Genomic DNA, 25358 nt, shown 5'->3' with positions numbered 1-25358 from the left:
TTCAGCTTTGCATTTATAACTACAATACTTTCATGCTACAATTGTTTATCATAACATGATCCACCTAATCACATTTGCATTGCAGTAACACAATGTTGTTTTTTTGTAACCTATTTGATAATGAAACATTTTAAATATAAAGTGATTAACCTTTTTATTGTACAGTGTATCTGTGTGCCAAGCTTCCGTATCATAAAAGGTATGCTTACATTGCTACTGTTTAAAGGATATGTGCCCCTCATACTAAAATATTGTTAGTATGAGCAAGACACTGATAAAATAAAAACCTACCGATTTAATCATGCTGGTTTGTTTTTGTTTTTTTTCAAAGCTTTTTGCATTAATAAAGTCACTATTATGTCATTGACTATCTAAAGAACGTCTGTTCACTATGCTTTAAGTGGTTACTTGATACCATATTACAACAATCAAAAAGCTTAGTCTAGTTCTCAAATGACCATTGTCATAATTTATTATTTGTAGTGTTCCTTCTAGTGTGGCCAGGGTGCAGGGCGGCTCTCAGTCAGGGGCACTATGCTGTGCTTGCCTGAAAAAGGGGTGTGGTCACTGAAAAAGGGTGTGTTCTTGAGACATGCCCCCTTTCATCACTGTAGAGGGCGTGCCCAGCACTCATGGAGATGCTGGGCTGCCTCCAAGCTCTCCCGCAGTGAGAATAGATGCCGTGCAACGTCTATTCACTTGCTGGGAAGAGCTGACAGCTCTGCAGGCTGTCAGCGCGGCGATCCCAGCATGGCGCTGGAAAGGGGGCAGGGTGCAATTCCCCAAGAAGGAAGCCTAGTGGGAACTCTATTTTATATTGTGTAATCTTTCTCAGTTTTCTGTAAGCCAGCGGTTCCCAAACGCTGTCCTCAAGGCAGCCCAACAGGTCAGGTTTTAGAGAGATCCACTCTTGAGCACAGGTGGTTAGATCAAATTGACTGAGGTGCTAATTAATTCACCTCTGGTCAAGCGTGCATATCTCTAAAACCTGGACTTAGGGTGCCTTGTGACCGAGTGTGGGACCCTGCGGTAGGCTATTAATGATGTGGAGGTCAATGATAACTCTGGATGGGGTGATGAATGAATGTTGATGAGGGGCAATGAGGTAATAGTGATGTAGAGGGCATGTTAATCGGGGAGTGATGATGAGTGGAGGCAATGCAAAAAGTAGTGGGCAAGTAAAGATGCATAGGAGGAGGTGGGGTGATTAGGTCTTAGCAGTTAAAGGGATCAGAGAATGCACATGAGCGGGGAAAATGCAGTAGTGTATTTGTTCTCAAGCTCTGTCCTCAGGACCCCACACCGTTCACGTTTTCCAGGTCACATAGCAGGTGCACAGGTATAGTCATTACTCACTGACATATTTTAAAAGATCCACAGGTGGAGCTAATTATTCACTTGTGACTGTGAGGAGACCTGGAAAACATGCACTGCTTGGGGTACTGAGTACCGAGTTTGAGAACCTATGCAGTACTGAAATTCCCCCCCCAAAAAATAGTGGTGATAGAGAATGTTTATAATGTGGATTGAATGAGGGATAATGTATATAAGATGGTAGAGCTATATGTACGTACTACGATTTACATGCATATCTTTTTCTCCTTCATCCACTAGGGGACACTGGAGCTTCATGACAGTGGGGTATAGACGGTGGGTTGACTTGAGCCTGGCACTTTAAAAATCTACAAGTGTGACTGGCTCCTCCCCCTCTATGCCCCATCAACCCCAGTTTTTAGAATGTGCCCGAGTAGAGCCGGTGCACAGGGGCTGTCTCCAGCCCTTATATTAATTTTATATAGATAAAAGAATCAAAGTCACAAGAGGACAGGCAGACTGTTAGCTGTGACAGTCTGCCTGCATCGTGGGAGCCGCCAGAGAGGGGACCACACGGCTACTGCAGCCTGTGTCCGGTCACCCTATGGAGGGGAGGCTGCTTTAGGCAGTTAGGAGTCATCAGACTCAGCGGGGCCCGCCACAGCTACCACTGGCTTGTGTCCGGGTCCCCGCTCTCCCCTCACTGCCCAGCGCTCTGGCCGCAGCAGCCCGGTGAGTAGCACACCTCTCCTGACTAGCAGGAGAGGTGAAAATAACTGCTGGGTCTGAAAACAGCGCGCGGCTGTCAGCCCCGCTGTCAGTTGCCATGCTGGTGTTGTGATAGAACACCGGCGCTGGCTGTTAGGTAGGCGCGGTCACAGCAGTCCTGCCTCTGCGTGCCGGTGCTTGTGTAAAAGGCACCGGCACGGTTATCACTGGCGGCGGTCGTGCCGCTGGCCCCCGCTGTCAGTGCGGGGACAGACGTCCCACTGTATAAGTGTATGCCGCGCGCATACAAAGCGGCGGCCATTAGGAGGAGGAGCTTATGGGTCCCTCCTTCTCTTCCTCCTTCACTGCCTGGGCTAGTTTGGCGCGCTCTGAACGGGAGTGGCGCCTCAGACTGCAGGCACTGAGCGGAGGTGGTTTTAACTACTTTCTGGTCCTATTGACTGCTCCTCCCTTATATGCCTGTCTGCCCCTGTTACTGAGTTGCATTATTCTTGAAATTCTGCTCCTCCTATACTGCTCTGCCTGCAATTTGAGTAGCATTATTATTGAAATTCTGCTCCTCCCTTATTGCTCTGTCTGCTCCCATACTTGAGTAGCATTATTATTGTAATTCTGCTTCTCCCTATACTTCTTCTGCATTCCTGAATTGTATGTGGTGCTTGTCTGTGAGTACATGATGACATCCAGGACAGAAAAAACTGCATCACAAAAGCTGTTTGCCTGCACTAAGTGCAGGAAGAAGTTTACCCATGCTCGCTCCGAAGGGTCTTCCCTGTGCGAGACGTGTGAAGCAGACAGTGCTAACACGCAGTCTGTCACTCCCTCCTTCATAAATAGTTTGGCCGGGGTCATGGCGGACCTTTCTTCTGAATTAGCCGCTTCCCGTAGGGAACGGGAGTCTGCCAGAGATCTACCTGGCACATCTCACCCTTCTTTTCTAGCAGAACCAGCGTGGGCTCAGAATTTAGTCCGCTCGGTGAATAGCCTTGCTCAAGCGATGGGTTCTGTGTCTAAAGCTCCTGAAGCTACGGTAAGTCGCTCATCTAAAAAGAGGGCTCTTCCGGCGGTTCTCCAGTCGGATGAGGATTCGGCAGCGGATCACTCGTCTCAGGAGGAAGGGGAGATGCTGGACGAATCAGACGTAGAGACTTACTCACAAGAACCTGAGGCATTGCAGGGTATTGACGCACTCATTCTAGCGGTAAGGGAAGTTCTTAAGATTTCTGGCCAGGAAGCTCCAGAATCGTTAGAAGACTCCTTATTTGCCAGGTCACAGAAGATGGCCGTCACATTCCCTGTTTCTCTCCAGTTGGATGAACAGATGACGGCTGCCTGGCAGAATCCGGACCGTAAATTCCAGATTCCTAAGCGTTTTTTCTCTCTCTACCCATTTCCTGCGGAAAATAGGAAGAGGTGGGAGACCCCGCCACCTGTGGATTCTTCGGTTTCTCGGTTGTCAAAGAAGACCACGTTACCTGTTCCAGGAGCTACTACATTGAAGGAAACCTCAGAGCGGAGATTAGAAACCACTTTGAAATCCATTTATACGGCCGCAGGTGCACTTCTCCGGCCGGCCTTGGTAGGATCTTGGGTCAACAAGGCTGTGGAAAAGTGGGCGGAACAATTGACTGAGGGTCTTAGATCCAGCACTCCGCGGGCAGATCTGATTACCTTGGCAGAACATATTCAGGAGTCTGCTGTATACTTAGGAGACGCCTCCAGAGATATCGGCCAGGTAGGCGCTAGGATTTCTGCTTCGGCGGTCTCTGCTCGCCGGGCACTTTGGCTTCGTGCCTGGCAAGCGGATGCGGAGTCAAAAAGAGCAGTGGAAGCTCTTCCTTTCACAGGCGATATTTTATTTGGTCCAGAGCTGGACAGATGGATCTCGCTGGCCACTGGAGGTAAGAGTACTTTTCTACCTTCATCAGCACCTCCTCCGCGTCGCTCGTTTAGGGGACCTTCCTTTCGTTCCTTTCGAGCATCGGCAAGATTTCAGGGACGATCGCGAGGTTCGTCTTCAGCGGGGCGAGGAGGCCGTGCTAGAGGACGTCAAGCAAATATTGGCCGCCGTCCAGATCCCAAGCCAGCAGACAAGCCTGTGGCATGACGGGCTCCCATCCCATCTCGGAAATCCGAAGGTGGGGGCTCGCCTCCAGCGTTTCTCGGAGGTTTGGAGACGGACTTCTCCAGACACTTGGGTTCGAAATCTGGTATCTCAAGGGTACAAGATCGAGTTCGCTTTCACTCCTCCGCGGCGTTATTTTACAACAGGTTTGCCCGTCGATCCCTTGAAGCAACTAATTTTGCGTCAAGCGATCGAGAAACTTTTGCTGGCCGAGGTCCTTGTGGCGGTTCCCACTGCACAAAGACAACAAGGGTTTTACTCAAACCTTTTTGTGGTTCCGAAACCAGATGGGTCAGTCAGACCCATTCTGAATCTGAAATCCTTGAACCAGTATCTTTCATTTCACAGGTTCAAGATGGAATCTCTCCATTCTGTCATTGCGGGACTAGAGGCAGAAGAGTTTCTGGTGTCGATAGATATCAAGGACGCCTATCTGCATGTCCCAATTTGGGTTCCTCACCAGGCTTTCCTCAGATTTGCCATCAGGGAAGCTCATTTCCAGTTTCAGGCCCTGCCATTCGGTCTCTCGTCAGCTCCCAGGGTATTCAAAAAAGTGATGGCCGTCATGGTGTCTCACTTGCGCTCTCGGGGGGTGACGATAGTTCCGTACCTAGACGATTTACTCATCAAGGCTCTGACGGCAGAAGTCCTTTTACACCAAGTGTCCCTTACACATCAGATTCTCATTCAACATGGATGGATTGTGAACTTCCAGAAGTCTCAGTTGATGCCGTCCCAGAGACTTCAGTTCCTAGGAATGATTCTAGACACTGTTCTGCTTCGTATATTCTTGCCAAGGGACAAGGCCATAGCCATACAGGAGCTGGTTCGTCTAGTGCTCAGACCCAGGAAAGTATCTGTGCATCTTTGCATCCGTCTCCTGGGGAAAATGGTGGCTTCCTTCGAGGCCATCCAATTCGGCAGATTTCACTCCAGAATATTTCAACTGGATCTTCTGTCTCAGTGGTCCGGGTCCCACCTACAGATGCATCGGCTGGTGCGTCTGTCTCCCCGGACCCGCATATCCTTGCTCTGGTGGCTTCGGACGGAGCATCTGTTAGCGGGTCGGCAATTTGGAATTGGACCTTGGTCACCACGGACGCCAGCCTCCGCGGATGGGGAGCGGTGGTTCTGGACAATCACTTCCAGGGGCTTTGGTCGCAGCAGGAGTCCCTCTTACCAATCAATGTTCTCGAACTGCGGGCAGTCTACAGAGCTTTGATACAGGCTGCTCCTCTGTTACGAGGACTTCCGGTTCGGATACAATCCGACAACGCCACTGCAGTGGCATACATAAATCGCCAAGGGGGAACCCGCAGTCGGATGGCAATGAGAGAAGCCAGTCGCATCCTTCTGTGGGCAGAAAGACACGTAGAGGTCATTTCCGCAGTGTTTATTCCGGGGGTCGACAACTGGGAAGCGGACTACCTCAGTCGTCAGGATCTTCATCCCGGGGAGTGGTCCCTTCATCCCGAGGTCTTTCATCAACTGGTTTGCAGATGGGGGAAGCCACAGATAGACCTGATGGCATCTCGGATAAATCATCAACTACCCCTTTACTGCTCCAGGACCATGGATCCGGCAGCGGTGGGAGCGGATGCTTTACTGATCCCTTGGCCGTACAGCCTTGTGTACCTGTTCCCACCGTTTCCGCTCCTCCCTCGGATTCTCAAGCGGATCAAACGAGAGTCGTCCACCGTCATCCTAGTGGCTCCGGATTGGCCTCGTCGGGTTTGGTACTCCGATCTTTTATTCCTTCTGGCAGACGAACCTTGGCCTCTTCCGCTACGATCGGACCTTCTACAACAGGGTCCATGTGTGTACCCGGATTTACGGCGGCTTCGTTTAACGGCGTAGCTATTGAGACCGCCATCCTAAGAAGCCATGGAGTTCCTAGGTCGGTCATTCCTACCATGCTTAGGGCTAGAAAACCGGTAACATCAGCGCATTATCATCGCATTTGGAGGGCTTATATCTCCTGGTGTGAAGGTCGTGGATCCTCCACTTCCTCTTTTCATTTACCACGTCTTCTTCTTTTTCTTCAAAAAGGCCTCGATGCGGGGTTACGCTTGGGATCTGCGGATTTCTGCTCTTTCTATTTTTTTCCAGCGTCGCCTAGCTCTGATTCCGGAGGTTCAGACCTTTTTTCAAGGGGTACTTAGAATTCAGCCTCCCTTTGTGCCACCCACGGCTCCTTGGGACCTGAATCTTGTTTTCTCTTTTCTTCAGTCATCCACCTTTGAGCCTTTGCAGGAGGTGGAATTGAAGTATTTGACTTGGAAGATGATCCTTTTATTGGCCCTGGCTTCGGCCAGACGTGTGTCTGAACTTGGAGCCTTGTCCTGCCGTTCCCCTTACTTGATTTTTCACGAAGATCGGACGGAACTTCGTACCCGGCCTTCCTTTTTGCCCAAGGTGGTCTCGGGTTTTCATCTGAATCAGCCGATTGTAGTGCCAGCGTTGTCGGACTCTTCTGGGGATTCTCACTCCTTGGATGTGGTTCGGGCACTTCGCATTTATGTGTCCCGTACTGAGGGGCTACGTAAATCAGAGGCTCTATTCGTCCTTTATGATGCTAATCGGCGTGGCTGGCCTGCGTCTAAACAAACTTTGGCCAGGTGGATTCGTCTGACTATTCGTCAGGCATATGTTGCTTCTGCTCGACCACCGCCGGTATCCATTTCTGCGCATTCTACGCGCTCTGTGGGTACTTCTTGGGCGGCACGTAGAGGTGTCTCGGCTTCACAGCTTTGTAGGGCAGCGACGTGGTCTTCGGTTCATACTTTTGTACGTTTCTACAGATTTGACACTTTTGCGGCTTCTGCTTCAAATTTTGGTCGTAGTGTCTTGCAGGGCGTTCAGCACTCTCCCCCCCAGGAGGGTAGCTTTGGGACGTCCCCACTGTCATGAAGCTCCAGTGTCCCCTAGTGGATGAAGGAGAAAACAACAGGATTTTGGTACTTACCGTTAAATCCATTTCTCCGATTCCACAGGGGACACTGGACGCCCACCCAGTGCTTCTTGCCTGTTCTCAGTTACTTGTTCTGCTTCAGTTCTGTTGCAGTTTGGTCTGTTTTTATTGTGTGACAGTTTATCACTGCAGCCTGCTGTGTTCTTGTAGTGTGTCAGTATGTTGGATGTTTCTTTTCCTGTTCTCCTTCTCTGTTCTTCAGTCTGTTCTCCGTCTCCTCTCGGGCTCAGTTCTTTAAAACTGGGGTTGATGGGGCATAGAGGGGGAGGAGCCAGTCACACTTGTAGATTTTTAAAGTGCCAGGCTCAACTCAACCCACCGTCTATACCCCACTGTCATGAAGCTCCAGTGTCCCCTGTGGAATCGGAGAAATGGATTTAACGGTAAGTACCAAAATCCTGTTTTGTGTTGCTGTTTTTGCATATTTATTATGTTCCACCATGACTGTCAGCACTGGTTTTCAACATTCACTGTTTTCTGGTGGTTACTCGTGTGTGTTTCTTTTTTTTTTTTAATCTAGGTCTTTTTTGTTTACTTTTGTACTATTTTTCCTTTGTTATGCCGCACTTCCACTAGGCGACTGTGAAACGAGTACACGATTACGACATTGTAATCGTCCAGTCGTTTCACAGTCTGTGATGTGCCTACACTGAACGATCAGTTGTTCAGTGTAGGCACATCAGTCATCCCCGAACATGGTCAACCTGACGACGTCGTCAGGTTGACCAGCATGTTCGGGCGATGATGGATGTCAAAAACGACCAGCTTGCGCATCGCTGGTTGTTTTTGACATTAAACTGCCCGATTTGCAGCTGATTAACATTCAATTGAACGATACCGATGTCGTTATCGTTCAATCGCTCTGTTTAATCGCGTAATGGATACGCGGCATTAGAGGCGGTATGTTAGTGATTCATTCTCTATCTTGATAAACTCAGATTGTAATAAGAAATGTACACATGTGACTATTACAATATAGGAACCAGTCTAATATTATATGTATGTCTGTGAGATATAGATATAAGTTAATTAGTGTTGCAACTGTTTTTCATAGTATCTCATTTTAACTCAAACAATCAAGTGGTTTGTTTTGCAGAAATGTAGTCAATATTAGCTATACATGACTAAATGTTGTATTCATGTAAAATGTACATTTATACTTTAGTTTCATAATGGTGCCTTCCTTAAAGCTAGCACGTACATCAAACTGTTTTGGTTTTTTTTTGTATTTTTATTTTCCCCCACTAGGTGGTGACGAGACGGTACGGGAAATGGAGATCCAGTCCCGTGAGCAGCTTGGTGCTAATTCAGTTCTCCCACCTCGTGATGAGAAACAAGAGGCTGTGGTAGTGAGACCTTACCCCCAATTACAGATGGTTCCCCACCACACAGCCAGTCCCATTACCATGACAGCTCAGTCTGCTCATCTCCCGACAGTACCATTATCCTTCTCTGAGGGTATTCTTAAGGTGTGTATGTGTTCACTCCAGCAAATTGTTGTATTATTGCATTTTTTTCTTTAATGATTTGCTTCTGGTGATGTGCCGAATAACTGAAAAATGATTGGTGCAACAAGTATACATTGCAAGTATACATTACACAGCATATTGCAGTATTGAATTAACGGCTTCTATCCTGTCCTAAAACGTGTGAAGACCTGAACCATCTAACGTTTTAATCTCAAAGCAACAAGCTGCTTCTTTTAAAAAGATCTTAGTTGTATAATGGTTTTGTGCAATGCAGTATACTTACCATCTTTTGTGTCCTTTAATAACCAACCAAGGTAAATAAACAATTCTCTGTACAATGTGCAGAATTCATGATGGACCATTGGTGATCAGTTGAAGATGCACAAGCCAGGCATTCTTCAGGGTATGTGAAGACACTGGTGTTTATACGCATAGGGATGTTTATTAAAAAGTGACATTCCCTAGAAATTTATGTATGCGTGTTCGATTTTCTTCAAAAATTGTCTGTGCTGTCTTAGGCAGATCACCAATTGTATAAAGCATGAGAATACTTTGGTATGCCAGCAAATAAAGTTAAACTTAAAGATTAAGGGGTCTGTGTACTAATAATCGTGGACCAGCCGCGATTATTATCTACCTAACTCGTCGGGGATCTTTTCATTTTTAATAAAAATATCCCCGCTATGTACTCGCAGGGACAGTGGTTGCGGTAACCACTGTCCCTACAGGTTATATCCCTGGCATTTTGGAGAAGTCTTTCACAGAAGGGAAAGACTTCTCCTGGGAAAGCTGTCATTGCTTATGCGCACAGTGTCAGCTTCCGGAGTAGGCCGGGGGCTGTGGAGGGAGAGTTCAAAAGATCTCTCTCCTTCAGCGGTAGCCCCCATAGGCTTACGACAGTTTACACCATCTGAAGATAACTACCTGGGCTAAACTCTGCTTCGCATTTTGGTGTTTAGTACATAGGGGTCAGATTATAGTCCCCATTGATAATAATTAGGACTGTGATCTACAGCGCTAATTAGCCCTTTGCCGGAGATTTCTTTGAAATCTTCTGCATTGTGCTTTTAGTTCATAGGAGCAATACATACAGTTTTGCAGAAACTTCAGTTCTGCATAATTTTATGTAACAAATAGATACATAGGTCCCTAATTCATAGATGCTTTTAGTATATAGACAAATTTGAATAGCTTAAACTATGCAATTACATTCTGTGTTCCATATGAATTATTTCTGGAGAGCCAAATACAAAGGTGAAGGAAGTCTGTTGGCTGGTTTGACCATTAATGTGAAATTTGACTAAAAAGGAATAGCTGTACTGTACACTTGTAACCTTTTATTAGATACGAGGTCACAGTGGGAGACATTTCATTGAGCGCGATGGTGATGTTCAGTTCCCCATAGAAGTGCACAGGAAAACGTGCAATGTTCAGGGCATTATGTATGGTGGATATATGCAGAGCTGAACATCACGGTGGTGATTGGCGGCACATCAGGCTGAATTGCATCAGCCCCAGTGCTTACATGTTCTTAAACTTCATGCAACTTGTGTAATGGGAACTAAAAAGGAGCAGCAGTTTTGTTTTTGTTTTTTTTTTTACTGGGATTTACATGAGTTTTTATTGTCTGGTGTAAACAATGGCAAATGCTTTCACGTTAATCATTAATACATTTTTAAAAGAAAAGTCCTATACTATTGAAGAGTAAAATTCACTCAAGTAAATGTGTTCCTAACATTTTGTAGTCACTTAAATATTGTTGCCTGAGACGAAAGTCTCTCTAGAGTGCTTGGGAATGCTTCCAAACCTTGTATAAATAAAATGTAAATCGATAACTAGTTGGTAGATAAAGGAAGTGGTCACTTTTGCTGCAGTCAAAGGAAATGGGATGCAGATTGATGCATTTATGTACTATGTAACTGTGGTTTCATTATTTTTCTAAGCTGACTGTCCTTGAAATCTATTTGCAATCTATAAACTGTTTTTAGGTGTTAGTCTGTCAATTGTTTTACTCTTTATTATGGATTAGTATTCCAAGCCGTATCCAACCCCTCTACGGACATTGAATGAGAATAGTTAATGTCAACTTATCGATGGCAACTTGGTTTAGTGAAGTAATGATGAATGTCTATAATTTTTCTGTCTCACTACTTTTTTGTTGAGACATACTGTAGGTTAAGTTCTGATAATAGTCTGGTGCAGTGGTGGGGAATTAGTTCAGCTGGGGGCCACTTAAGTTTAATATGCCAGCCACACAGGAAAGGGGTTTCGGTTGGATAGAGATTAAGAGGGGTACATGTACAAACTGGAACAAAAGGGATAAAAAGTGATGGGGTAAACAAGACACCAAACATGGAGGGTAGATGTTTCCGAGGAGGGACGGGCTGCGAAGGATCAAGCCAGCTGGTACTTGGTGGACTGGTATTAGATCACACAGGCCTCTGATCACTTATGTGCACTGTGCAGTTACATCAAAGAGGAAGTCAGACATCTTAAAGCAGCGATAAAAAGGGCCACTAGTGGGAGGTTTTGCCAGATACAGCTTGTGGAGGGGAAAATGGAAAGCGGCAAACAAGTGCCTGGCAAGGCAGCATTTTGGCACTTTTTCCACGCTGCATTAGTATTATGTGACAGCTGTGTTTCCCAAATGAAAATGTAGGACTCTAAACTAGCCACACTTTTATTTATTTATATTTTTTTGGAGAAACACTACCTTTAGGGCAGGGGTGGGGAACCTTTTTTCTGCAGTGGGCCATTTTGATATATATAACATTTGCGGGCCTGGTGCAGACCACGCCCCCTCTGTGTGATGTCACATGGGGCCACAATCATCGGTGATTACAGCAATGCCCGGAGCATCATGAGGATGCTCCGGGGAGCTGTAAGGGCAGCGGTTTGGCCGTCTGAAGCATCCTAAGGACGCTCCAGGCGGCACTGCTGCATAGATTCTGGCTGCAGGGTGCCATTCTAGGTACCCTGCTAACCAGATGGGGCTACCAGAAAAAAGCTCAGAGGGCCAGATCAAATGATTCTGAGGGCCTTATACGGCCCCCAGGCTTGAGGTTCCCCATCCCTGCTTTGGGGAAACACCTAGGTAAATTTCTAATATTATATGTATATTCACTGGGATGTTGGAAGCTGGACATCCCTTGTCAGTATGTGAAATTAATTAGTCACTCTTCATGTGATACAGATATAAAGAGAGAGAATAGCGTAAATGTGGCCAGTCCAATCAACTTTTTCTTTTACAGCCCTTGGTAGTGTTATGGTGCATACACACGGTCAGATTTATCTTCAGATCTGAACGATAACTATTTCAAAAATCGTTCCCATCTGCAGGAAAATCTGACATATCTGACATGCCTGAACGATGCACGTTCCCGATGGTCAGATAACTATATCTGACATCTGATGTGTTTGCAGTCAGACTTGGACGATTCCATTCATTTTAATGCAGTCAAAAATCGTTCAAATCGTTCAATCGTTCATCTGACAAATCTGACCGTGTGTATGCTCCCATACTTGTATACAAAAGTTCTCAGCAGAGAACCATTAGTTTATTTTAGTTGAGGCAGTGAGTGAGGATTAAATAATTTTATTGCTTCATTTTAACTGTTAGCTTTTATTTTAAGAGGTCAATTAGCAGTAAATTTGAGTGTGACATTAATTTACATACTATGGTGTGGTTTTAATTGTTTTGGGCGTCCGTAGCTCCCATCAAAAGTAACCAGGAGCGATTTAGTTTTTTTGGGGTCTCCTCTCTTATTGCAGATTTCTCCAGAGGAATGCGCAAACAATTGAATAGCTCCTGTCGCTTTAGTCAGGAGCTATGGGCACCAAAAACAATTGAATAGCCCCCTAAGTGTTGCCTTGAATGGATTTCTCAGTTTTGTATGTTGCGGTTTGTGTAGAAGCCTGACACTCCTATGGTAGCTATGCTTGGATTTCTTACATTCCCCCCAACTCTCAGCTGCCCCTTCTGTTGTAACTTTGAAATGTAATTTAATCTGTTTTAATGTAGATTATTTGCATAAAAAGTAACCCTTTCTATAACATTACACTTCTATCTTTGAAGTTCCTGTTGAAGGCAGTCAGATGAATCCCTTTGTCTTGACAGAAGTTCATTATTGATGTCTTCCCACAGCAGCCACTGAAGCCCACTATTCCCAGTCGCCCCATTGCTCCAGCACCTCCCTCTGCCCTGTCTGCTGTACCAAAAGTCTCCGGGCCAGTGACAGTCACCATGGAGAGTGGCCTTCCTCAGGCTTCAGCTATCCCTGTGGCCACTATCAGTGGGCAGCAGGTCGGTGCTTAGTACTAAATAAAGAATAAACAATAAGAGGCTATGTGCCTTCTCCATGTTAGGTTTAGCAATAGTCCATTCTTACAGGTTAAAATAAGTCGGCTCAAGGTCCTTCTTTTTTTTTTTTTTTTTTTTTTCTTTTTAAGTTGCAAGCAGTTTTTTTTACACTTCTTTTCAGTTGAAAACATCCATTAATTCTAGCTTTACTGTGGCACTAAGGACTTAACACGTTTTTTTGAAAATAGGTGAAAACTTGTGTTTTTTGCATGCAATTCATGTGTTGCGCCCTTACCAACACGATCTGTTGTACTGGTAGTGAATATTAATGCATGACAAGTAGGATGTGCTGTGTTCTAAAAGTTTACGCAACTTTACAGTACAATGATGGAATTAATACAATAGTCTTATTTTCTGTTTTTTTGTATTGTTGTTCTTATTTCATGTATTGACATTTAAAAAGTGGGTAGATGTGAACTGGCTCTGTGTTACCTGTTTTCTATAATTTTTGCAACAAAGTATAAAATAAATGAATAAATAATAAAGTCCTAGCTACCTGGCAAGTTCCTGTCAGATATGTTTGAAAATAAAAAAACAGCAGAACTGGACAATTCTAATGACCACAGTAAATTTTCAAATACTTTGAAATTGCAACAAAATTCAATAGTTGTTGTGTTTAAATATCATTGGGAACAGAGCTATATTACAGTAAATGTTTATACTTCATCCATTTTATTTTTCACACATGAATATATTTGTCTGTTTCAGCTGAGATTAAATTCTAGTCAATGGGAAAACAAATATTACTGTATTTATATATGTAACGCCACCATATTATGCAGCATTTTACAGTGAATATTTTTAATTTTTTCACATCTGCTCCTGCCCAATTGCAGCTTACACTCTCTAAGGGGGCGGTTCAAATGTTTGAGCCAGTGCTGGGCGCCCGATGGAGCAATTAAATTATAGCTCCACTCGGGCATGAACCGGCGCTGGCATTTCTGCGGAGGCGAGCAGGTGTGAGACAAGTCTGTGATTTGGGCACCCAAACGGTACATTGGGCAACCCTCACCAGGACTTCAGACGTTTATATTATCGCAGCGCCCAAAACAATTGAATCGCTCCCTAAATTCCATAACTCTCACACGTCCATTTTACCAGCAGCAAATTAATCTACAAGTATGTGTCTTCTTTGGAGAGTGGGTGGAAACCAGTGCACTCTGACATCCCAGCTAATGAAAAGGTTGTTTTCTCTGTTTCCTGAAATCATTTTATTTTTGGCTTCCTTTAGGGACACCCCAACAGCCTTCATCATATCATGGCTGCCACTAACGTTCAAATGTCCATCATCCGTAGCGGTGCTCCTGGCCCTCCTCTGCATATTGGCGCTTCCCATCTCCCAAGAGGTAATATAAATTTGATTAACTGCACCCATTTCTTAAAGAACAAGACAGTACAGCCCTTTTTAATACAGTATATTGGGCTCATGTAACACAAAGTGGAATAAAACCTTGAATGTTTTGACCAGTTTAAGTTAGGGATGAGCTTTTTTTTTTTACATGCATCTGTGTGAATGGATGTTCATAAACTGGAATAAAACTTTACTTTGTGTTAGGGGCTAACATTTTACTTGGGGATAATCATTGCATTGATCCATTGCAAATAATGAAGCACTGTCTTGAACTACACAGGTAAAAGCTATGTGATGCTTAAAAAATACATTTTGCACTAAACCACAGCAATTAGTATGAGACTTTTTGCGCTCACTCCTCTCACTAAGGGTTGTACTGTTTTATTAGGAGCTGCTGCAGCTGCTGTCATGTCCAGCTCCAAAGTGACTACTGTCCTAAGACCAGCCTCTGCCCAGATGACCTCTGGTGCTGCTGTCCAGTCAGCAGCTCAGCACATCATCCACCAGCCTATCCAGGTAAATTGTTCTCTGGGACGTACAAATGTGTATCCCTTATGCCACTTGCGCCATCCCATGCTGTGAACTTTATCCTCAACTTGCTATTTTTTTTTTTTTCCTGAATCTTACATCTTTGTACGCAAATTGTGTACTAGGTACTTAGGATTAGTGTTGTGGCGCAGCTAAGTAGCAATGTTCCTGGTACTGTTTGGCACGATTTGAGGATAGGTGTATATGAACACAGCTGTATGTAGTGCAGCCGCAGGAAATTTATTTTATCTTCGTGTCTGACGGTCAGCTGAGCGGTTTTATTTTCACTAGGAATATTTCAGTTGTTTGAACTTGGTTAAATGTGTTTTTACTTTAGTACCTTGATCATATTAATATTAAATTGTCATGCTCTGTACTTTTCGCCTGTTTGAGTTACGCCGGGTCCCATTTTCGCGTCCTTTGGAATTGTATTCATCGAAAAGCGGTCGCGTGCAAGAAAGCATTTTTCGCCAAAAACACACTATATAGGCGGAGAGTCCAGGAGGCGAAACTTAGCTGACTTTTCGCGGCTAATTGAATACGGCCCTATGTTATTTCATTTACTGAACCTTATAATGCTTGTTGGAATGGATCATTTTGTTTCCTATCTGCTTCATTGTGAACTTCGGCTGTTACTATTGGTCTGGTATCACAGCTTGTGGGGTGAATTAGACTGTAAGGATCTAACGTGAATGTACAGAACATTGCTAATAGGAGTTTAATACCAACATCCATGTACAGTGACAGTGTTTTGTTATTTTATTTATTTTTTAATCATATGTGTTAAAACATCTCAAATTACAATAACCATTGGTTAAAAAACATGGTCTTTTTTTTTTTTTTTTTATTTAACCAAGACAAATCAAAAATTACACTAGTTGTGCATTCAGTCTATAATACAATTGGGGGATCACCATCAAATATTCTTAGTTCATACCAGGCGGTCAGATGCAAGCTATTCTGGAAATTACTCTGCACCGAGGAAGGCAAGGTTCCAATACAGTTCTCCCATACATTGAAAAATAAGCCTTCTTGTTTCTCCTTTTCAAACAAAGGACCCCATTTAAGGACAAACCTAAACACCAGCGGCATATTTTGTTTAGTTTCGCAGTGATACAAACGAATATGCCACTAATATTCAGCATTCCTTACCACCCCGGCAAGGTGCAGCAGTGTCCCCCTCATCATCGGCGTCCTCTGCTCAGCTGCTGGCAGCCTAATGCTGCCAGCGACAGGCTTCTCTGTCATGCGCATGCTCGACGGTCAGTCTGCGTATGTGCATGACCGTTTCACGCGGCTTTGACCACAGTTGCATAAGAATCGGATTTAACAAAATAAAATTATTTATTTGATTTAAATCAGATTTTTTGTATTTTAAATAGGATTTTTAATAAAAATTTTTATTTTTTAAGTAAACGTTTTACATTTTTAAACGTTGTATTTAAAAAATAAAATGTAATTAAAAATCTTATTTAAATCTAATCCGTTTGGATTTAAAAAAAAAAAAATGGATTTATTTGATTTAAATAAGATTTTCAATTACTTTTTTTTTTTTTTTTTTAGTAAAATGTTTAAAAATTTAAAACATTTACTTTTTTTAAACGTTTTATTAAAGAAAAATTTAATTAAAAATCTTATTTAAATCAAATAAATCCGTGGTTTTTATTTTTTTATTTTTTCAAAATCCAATTTTATGCAACCCTGGCGGCGACACAGCCGTGCTTGGAAGGTTTTGAAGAAGCCGGAAAGGCTGCTTTCCAGTTCCCCGTTGCCGGCAATGGAGACCATATCTAAACATTGTGAAAGCGATACAGTGACAAACAGCTGTAATCTTAGGTTACCGCTGTTTGTTAAATATTGAAGGGATAACATAACCCCTTTAGCAAGTGCTAAAGGGGATATATATATATCATTAAATGGGCCCAAAGTTCTCCACCCTGTTCTGAAAATATAATGGGAGTATCTATTTTATATGGTCTTTAAATAATGACGTTTTATTGGAACATAATGTCTTTTTCCTTAGTCTCGTCCACCAGTAACCACAGCAACTCCAGTGACCCCTGCTGTAGTGGCCACAGTATCCGCTACTAGAGCTCAGTCCCCAGTTATAACCACCACTCCGGCCCATGCTGCAGAACCAGTGCTGAGGTATGTACACTTGTGTTTATTTAGCTATGCCGTTTTATGATTTTATTTGGTTATGGATAAACATTGAAATGTTTTTTTGCCCTTTCCACCCTCAGACAAACATTATCAATCCAGCAGCACCCACCCCCTGCAACAATCAGTATTCAGAGACCTGCCCAAGCTCGTGATACTGGAACACGTATTACATTGCCCACACATCCTGCAATGGGAGCTCAGAAACAGCAACTGCATGCAATGGCGCAGGTACTGTAACTTCATCATTCTAAATTCCATCAATAATTGAATTATTGGTTGTTACATTGGGAAAACAGGAACAGCAGGTCTAGGCCCTGCTCCCTTCTGGGTACACCCCTTAGACTTGACACTAACAAATCGATATAAAAAATCTCTTGAGAACAAAGCATGTAATCGACTTTATCTTCTGGCATTTATATCTAATTGCATAGATTTGGATACATTAAATATGTTTTAATATTGTCTTTAATGATTAGCTTGGGAGTTCTTTTCACCGTTTCTAAGAAACTTTTGACCTTTTATGAAAGTGAAGTTGAAAGGAAAAAAAAGTGTAGGAAGTGACTTCTATTCTTGCACTTTATTTCCTAGATAAGGGAATACGATTTATAATTTTATTCTGTTTTAAATGAAAACCATTTCGGGTTGATATTTCATGACAGGGCAAACAATAGCATTTTCAGATCGTATGATGACATTACAACCTGCTACTCGATAAAATGTTGTCATTTTTCCATTGTAAATCAATTATAGCTTATTCACTATCTTTTTTTGGTAGAAGACTCTTTTCGGCACTGGCAACCCAGTGGCCGCAGCAACTGTGGCTCCTATTTTGGCAACAAACAGTCTGCCCTGTGTGACCACTTCAGGTATGAGTAGCAGAACTATATAAAATATCACTGCTGTTAATGGTAGTCATTAAAACTGACAGACTAATTTATCCTATTGTCTCTGCAATTCAATGTGCCTCCAGCTTTACAGCTGTTGTGTTGGAGTTGTAATGCTGAAAGGTCAGGAGTGATGTCCCTTATCACCACTATGTACCTGTCATAACTTTTTGACAAATTACCTTTGCTTACTTGTTTATTTATAGAAAGTAATCTAGTGGTAAAGTATAAGTTTATATATAGCCATGGGAAAGCATCGATGGAAGACCTTCATGTGATTCTATAATAATATGCAGCAATGAGATGCATACATTATGGTGTAATCTAACTTTTGTGTTGCTGAATTGTGAATACAGGTGCTGCTCCCCACACACAAGTTCCTACAAGCACCATTGTTACCATGACAATGCCAACTCACTCTTCCCATGCTACTGCAGTGACTGCATCCAGCATTCCTGTGGGTAAGTCAGTTTGTGCCTTGATAAACAGAATAGTTTACTCTTGTGAATAGTTTATTGGCCCTAGACCAACAGAGGTTAGTATAAGCTGTTTACATGTCTAAAGCAGCGTACGACTAGACGATATAATGAATGATATAACGATATCGTTATCGTTCAGTAGATATGCCGTCAACTATCAGTGATGCTCGCTGGTCGTTGACAACGCCGCTCATCGCCTGAACCTGCTGTCCATCCTGACGATATTGTCAGGTTTTGCAGGTTTTGGGATGAGGGAGCGTGCCGGCACTGAACGATTTCGGGAATGATATCATTCAGTGTGTGTGCTCAATGTCGTTAAGGACATTGAGCACACCACTGCTTAGGACACACTACATGATATCGCTCATGGAGCCAATCGTATAGTCGATATGCGGCACTACTAGTAGCAGGAGATGGTGGCATAGGTTGGTGTTGTAAGTTTGATTCAGGTCTCAAGGAAATGGATGTATCAGAATGAGCAGTTCGGAGCACTAGATCCTCCAACAAAACTCCTAAATGTTACCTGGGCTACGTGAATGAAACTTATTTTGTACATTAATTCATCAGCTAAGTAGAGCATCCAGAGCAGCAGTTGTTCTAGGTGGTACATATGTTGCAAGGTCTACAATCAGTGCTCCTTGTTTGCATGAAGTGTGAGAAATGGTACAATATTTATTTCCTGCATCACCCTGTGCAGTTTTAAACTACATTTGAATTGATATTTGCCTATATTAAGCATTAAAGTTTCTTATTGCAGATGAGCATGTGAATTCTTCCCATATTAAGCATTAAAGTTTCTTATTGCAGATGAGCATGCATTGGATGACCTATAAAGCCTCACTTGGCACAGTCTCTTTAACTACTGCCATATCGCTATCCTCCCAATGACTCCAAGCTCCTTGAGAGGATTGTCTTTGTCTCTCCTTGTTCCTTTCCACTCACTGACTACTTGAGTATTTCAAATCTGGCTCTTGTACCCGTCCGTGAAACTGCCCTCACCAAGGCCTTTGACACTGTTGACCACCCTCTTTCACTCTCTCCATTCTGTCAGCCTCTGACTCTATACTATTATTCAAGTCATTCCTCAACAATTGCTTCTTTTCTGTCTCTACCTCTGCCTCCATCGCCCCCTCACTTCCTCTACCGATAGGCGTCCCCCAAGGGTGGCCCTGTTAGGCTAGGCTCTGGTACTGCCCTTTTCTCCTTCATCCACTAGGGGACACTGGAGCTCAAGACAGTGGTTTATAGACGGTGGTAGAGTAGAGCCTGGCACTTTAAACAATTTAGAAGTGTGACTGGCTCCTCCCCCTCTATGCCCCATCAGCCCCAGTTTAGAAAATGTGCCAAACCTTAATCCATATGCTGATTGGCTAATAATGTAGCCTGTGGGCGAGGAGAACTCCCCATTGTACAGGTTCTTAAGCCAGCGTTGCGGCTGAAGAGGCGAGACCTTGGGTCGGTCCTCCCGGATCATCCCTATTCGGGAATGGGAGGCCTCGATCTTGCTGGCCATACCTGTTGCCCAGTATTAGAGGCTGGACGCCCACTTCTCTTGCACTGTGCTAATAGCGACTGCATGTCTTATCCCCTGCTCAGATTGGGGGTGGGGGTCTTGCGCTGCAGAGTACCCCACGGGACAGGTCTCCCTTTTATATGCTAGGAGGGGTCTGTCAGTAATGAGAAGCACACAATTTCGTGAAGTGTTACATGTAATCAGCGTTTTGTGCAGTGTTCTCCACATGCACAGTATTTTCACTGATGTAAAGCTCCCTAAGAGTCTGATATTTTCTGACGGGACCAAGCTTTAGACTAATGCTATTATATAGCACACTCTATACATAGCTCACTTTTCGGGGGCAGTACTTCTCCCATAAGTGTGGATTAGATTACTCTCTTCTGCAACACATGTATATATATTTTGTGTGTGTGTATATACCCGCTCCGGGGACAGTGGTAGGTGGGGAGTTTGACTGGGGTGGTACACCTGTCAAACCGTAACGCAGGTGAGCTCAGGGAGGGCAGAAACCTCCCGTGGAGCTATCTATCTATAATTCCACAATACTGTCCACCTGGTATTACCAGGAGCTGTAGGCTATGCATAAAATCCTATATATTAATCTTGTGTGCTCGCTTTGGCAGCATGTAAACCTTTGTGCAGCTAGGTTTCAATGTCCAGTATACAATTGATTAGGTAGCTTTGTAGACTAGTCATATGCTGCAGCTTACATTGTGATAGTCACAATTCCCTAAGATATTGCTCTACTTTTAGTACACCAATACATGCCTGTAGCCTTCGTGTATGTCCACACTTGTATATAAAGATATATATACTTACATAGGTCCTCCTGGATAACTAGGTGTCTAGGTTCAGCTCAGGCTGTTCTAACAGGGGCATTCTGCCTCACAACTCTTAGGCCTTTGGTTATTGCACTGCGACCTTGGACAATATTTAGTGTAGTTCTGTCCCTGTCCGTTTATATCCAAGGTTCCCCTTTTCGAGGGCCCTATTATTATTTAAAACTGCAGTAATTGGCTCCAGCAGCGCACTTGATCAGCACCCGGTACTTGTAAGACACTAAGAATGCAGTATACTAAGTGCTATTTAAGCATGCTCTCCCGGTGCAGGAGTCTGACAGTAAACTTACTCTGTTGGTACTAGCTCTTCTTTTCAAAGAGATTCACATCTCATGCAACTATGTATGTGTACGCACGTGTGCGAATATAATTCTATATTCCATTTTTCGTATGAATATTTCATAAGAATAATAAAAAAAACCTAAATGGGGTTATAGATACAGGTATATCTCTTTTCTTGGGATAACACATTCTATATCTGTGTACAGGTATCCTTCTCAGTATAGATTCCGGTACTCCATAATAATGACTTGTCGCAGACTACACAAGGCTATCTCAGCAAGATAAGTCTCTCTAACGGTGACCCCAATGTGGATTCCTATCAGAATATAGAGAATCCAGGTACTATTCAATCTCTGGGCTTAATTTGGTTAAATTACAGCAGACTGCATTTACAACTACTATGCCTGAAGGCCTAAGGGCCACCCGCCAGGAGTTTTGGCCGGGTCAGGCCTGGGTTGTATTCTATTTGTGGGTATCAAGTAAGTCATTGACCCTGCAGTTCATTTTTATGTTTTCAGTTTCCCTCGCGTTGTGACCACTTTAAATGTCAGGGGTAACTGGCGGGGATCGATTGATATTCTATGTGTTCCTTGACCGGTACAGGGTCTTAGTTAATATCTTACACTATCCTGTGATTCTGCCTCTTTGGCTAATATACACTGCACATTTTAAGTGTTAATGTAATCATTCTTACACTAGCAGACTGTTTTGTTGTGTAGTTGTATAGTCTCTATATGGATACACATCCCTAATGGATCACTCTCAAGTAAAGTTAGAGAATGTGGTCCTTTAGTATGACCTTCATGTCTCCACTAACATCTGCTAGTTTTCTACAGTATTTTCTACTGCAACATCTCCAGTCTTACGCCACAAATGCTACTCCTTTTACCTGACGAAGCGGGTTGCGGTGAGATGAAAAAGGTCATTGACTTTCTACGTAGCGTCCAGAGGGCTCCTGGCCTCTCACAGGTAAGCGGGCTTACCCTACTGATGTCTCGGAAGATCCCTTCTGCACCCTATCTGCTGTCCTAGCAGTCATTCGCCCTATTAGGGTGACTGTTCAAGTTAGTTGGCGCTACACCTTGGAGCTTTTCTTGCGTGTGGGTTGATTGTTCCAGCATAGTGATTAGTGACACTATATACTAGAAACCGTTGGTTATGCTATATTCTGGACTGTGGTGCATGTATGGGCTAGCACTCAGGTTTACATTAAGTGTGACAATCACAGGTTCGGTTCCTGGCAATGTTTCCTGCAGGAGGCCTTGTTTGGTTTTACTGTCCTGTTTTCATTACACTGACAGGTACCTTCATGGTTGTTTTAATGCTCTCGTCTCACTGTATAGGAAGCTTCCCTGTGTGGTAGCTTGCTCTCCCGTGGTGGCTGTTGCATCCGTGATCATTAACAGCTAGGGTATCCCGGTTATTTTCATTCTATGTTCGGGCCAGAAGCTGGTACAGTCTACACTCCTTCCATCATGTTGGCAGTCTATTAGGGTTTATTGTTTCCTCAAGGCGAAGTGGTCGCGGGTCTTCGCCTAGACTCACTGTAGGGTTCCAGTTGCTGTTTTATCCCTCAGTTCAAGAATGGGTTGTCCTGCTGCCTGACACTATGCAAGCACTTGTAATCTCAATCCTCTCGATGCCGTCTCTGCCTCATGCCCAGTGGAATCTCCACTTGTATTAGACTTCTACGGTCTGACCCTTCTGCTGTTTTTCAAAACACCTAATTAGTTGTACCTCTGTTGTACCTCTAAAATGGTCCTGGTCGACTGTTCAGTATTGGCTCTGGCCTTCATGTGTACTCTTTGTAGAGTAATCTGGGACAGGATTGGCTCTGAATATGTATGTCTGCATAATTCTACATATATTGATATAATTTGTATGTCGGCAGTGCTGGGTTTCTACTCTGTGACTGTTGCTTCTTCCTCTGGTATGGTTTTCTCGAGTTTTGTTCTCGTGTTACAACCATCCTATGGATTCTTGTTGGGGCTCTCTGCTTCCATCGGTCTCGGTTGGTTTGTTTTAGCTGAGCTTACGGTGTTCTGCCGATTCTCATCTGCTGTTGTCAACTGGATTGCAGTTTTCCTGTTCCATTCGACTCATGCTGTATGTTGTGGAAGTTTCTGTTCAGCAAGGAGTTCTGATTGTCTTCTGTGCTCTACGACGCTGTCCTCAGCTCTTGCTTTTCTATTGGGCATACGGTTCTTGGCAGTCCCTAGTTCGCTTTGGCCGCGGGGTTGGCAAGTTCTCGGCGCTTCACACCCGGGAGGTTAGCTTTGGGACGTCCCCACTGTCTTGAGCACCAGTGTCCCCTAGTGGATGACGGAGAACAGGATTTTGGTACTTACCGATAAATCCCTTTCTCCGATTCCACAGGGGACACTGGACACCTGCCCAGCGCTGCGTACCTGCCGTTTTGTTGGTTTATTATATGGTTGTGTGACTGCATGGGTTCCCTGCAATGGGTTCCTCTGTTCTCCTTTAGTCGGTCATGTTCCTTTCTGTGGTCTTGTCCTTCTCCTCGTTTCCTGTTCTCCGTCTCCTCTCTGGCTCAGTTTCTTAAACTGGGGCTGATGGGGCATAGAGGGGGAGGAGCCAGTCACACTTCTAAATTGTTTAAAGTGCCAGGCTCTACTCTACCACTGTCTATACCCCACTGTCTTGAGCTCCAGTGTCCCCTGTGGAATCGGAAAAATTGATTTATCGGTAAGTACCAAAATCCTGTTTTTGTCAGGTATATAGGAAGTTTTGCTTTGTAGAAACTATTACAGAAGTCGAGGAACTACTAAAGTTTAACAGTACAGTATCAGAATACACTATGGTAGTATTTAATCAAATAATATCTTCCGAGGCTGGTAAATAGAGGAGGTGACCGCTCTAATATCCTGTCAGCACTTTGAGTCGGCTTTCCTTATCGAGCGCAACCTGCCAAGGGGAAGCTGCAAACATAAGTGAGGCAACTCCCCCTTGATCACACTGGTTAAAACCTAATTTGAAATTATCGTACAAAACAATGACTGTAAGTGACTGTACCTAACAGCAACCTTATAATACCAGCACCTGAGACTCTGTGAGCTCCAGGTCTTTCTGACTACTAGGCATTCACGTGCCTCAGCTCCCAACAGTGTGGGAGCGGAAACTGTTTAATGGCCGCGCCAACACAAAGTGCGGTTTTGAAGAACAAGATAAAAGCAGTAGATACCCAATCTTGCATCACTACCTGCAGTGGTAGTGCCGTTTCCCACCAACCCACAGCTTGTTATAGGAGGCGGAAGTGGCTGTAAGGGTTGCCATTTGTTCTACTGCACCCTTCTCACTGATACCAGAATCAATCTGACCACTGGAGAGCGAATTTTGTAAGTAACCCAATATAGGATAACAAGATGGCACCCAGTTACTGGAGCACTTAGAACACACTGCATGTTTCCTGTTTAGAGGTTATAGGGGGGAAGGCGTAGGGACTTCATTATTTTTTTCTTTAACTGCCTGAGCTCCTACTCTTACCTCTATACACCACTGTTCAAGCATCCCCAAATGGGAATCTGTATAGGATTCCGGCAGTCGGGATCCCCGCTTTCAGAATCCAGAAACTGGCATTTCGACAGAGCTAGCATACCGACACTTATTGTTCGGTATGCTAACCCTCCCTCTTTGGTGCCTAAACCCCACCCCCCTACTTTGGTATCTTGGTGGACAGGATGTCGGCGCCAGGATTGTGATAGGTGTCGGGATTCTGGCGCTGGTAATATCAGTGCAGGCATCACGGCCGCCGGGATACTGACTGTATCCCCCAAATAGATGTACAGTATTGGGAACATACAGAATAGTGACTAACATTTGTTTTCACATAAATTGGTTATGGCTGCCTGACACATGAGATCTGATTTAAGTCTCCTCCACACCTCTGAAGTCTGCCCTCTAGTGGTGAATACTTTTCTAAAGTGTAGCATTTCCCTTGTAGTGCAGAAGTATTATTATTAGTATTTTATTATTATTATATTATTACATTTTATTTTTAGGGTTCCACAAGTGGTCTGCAGCGCCGTACATACAGTACAGGGTACACAGAACATTACTTTACAATACAGTGACAAAATTATTAACAGCACAAGTAACAAATAGCAACACAATTCTCCATACACAATACAGCTGGGAAGGTGAAGGCTGTCAATGAAGTACTTGAGAAGAGTGCTGCGAGACAGTAGGGAGGAGGACCCTGCTCCTAGGAGCTTACAATCTAGGGGAGAGGGGAAACGGACAGAAAACATGAGGCATGAGTGTGTAAAGGGGGACCGGAGTGCATGAAGTAGGCAAGTTAGAGATAGCTGAGGCAGGAGGGAGAGCGACC

At 43.9% G+C, this 25358-nt stretch overlaps 1 protein-coding gene across 7 annotated transcripts in view; it reads left to right on the top strand.

Moving 5' to 3' along the window:
* The window catches only part of SAP130 (Sin3A associated protein 130), a 73295-nt gene that overhangs the window by 2237 nt on the left and 45700 nt on the right, over nucleotides 1-25358 (top strand). For 4 of the 7 annotated variants that reach the window (XM_088479200.1, XM_088479198.1, XM_088479195.1 and 1 more), the window contains exons 3-10: nucleotides 8388-8608; nucleotides 12753-12911; nucleotides 14200-14314; nucleotides 14708-14835; nucleotides 16871-16995; nucleotides 17091-17238; nucleotides 17786-17876; nucleotides 18251-18355. In XM_088479200.1, coding sequence (XP_088335326.1) covers nucleotides 8388-8608; nucleotides 12753-12911; nucleotides 14200-14314; nucleotides 14708-14835; nucleotides 16871-16995; nucleotides 17091-17238; nucleotides 17786-17876; nucleotides 18251-18355 — 1092 coding nt within the window. The remainder of the gene's footprint in view (nucleotides 1-8387; nucleotides 8609-12752; nucleotides 12912-14199; nucleotides 14315-14707; nucleotides 14836-16870; nucleotides 16996-17090; nucleotides 17239-17785; nucleotides 17877-18250; nucleotides 18356-25358) is intronic. The other 3 variants (XM_088479199.1, XM_088479197.1, XM_088479201.1) reach the window with 3 other exon arrangements.

The sequence above is a fragment of the Taudactylus pleione genome, unplaced genomic scaffold (genome assembly GCF_031769625.1).
Source record: "Taudactylus pleione unplaced genomic scaffold, aTauple2 ptg000229l, whole genome shotgun sequence".
NCBI classification, from domain to species: domain Eukaryota; kingdom Metazoa; phylum Chordata; class Amphibia; order Anura; family Myobatrachidae; genus Taudactylus; species Taudactylus pleione.
Note: the sequence above shows the minus strand (reverse complement) of the source record. Positions and strands in the feature narration are given on the sequence as shown.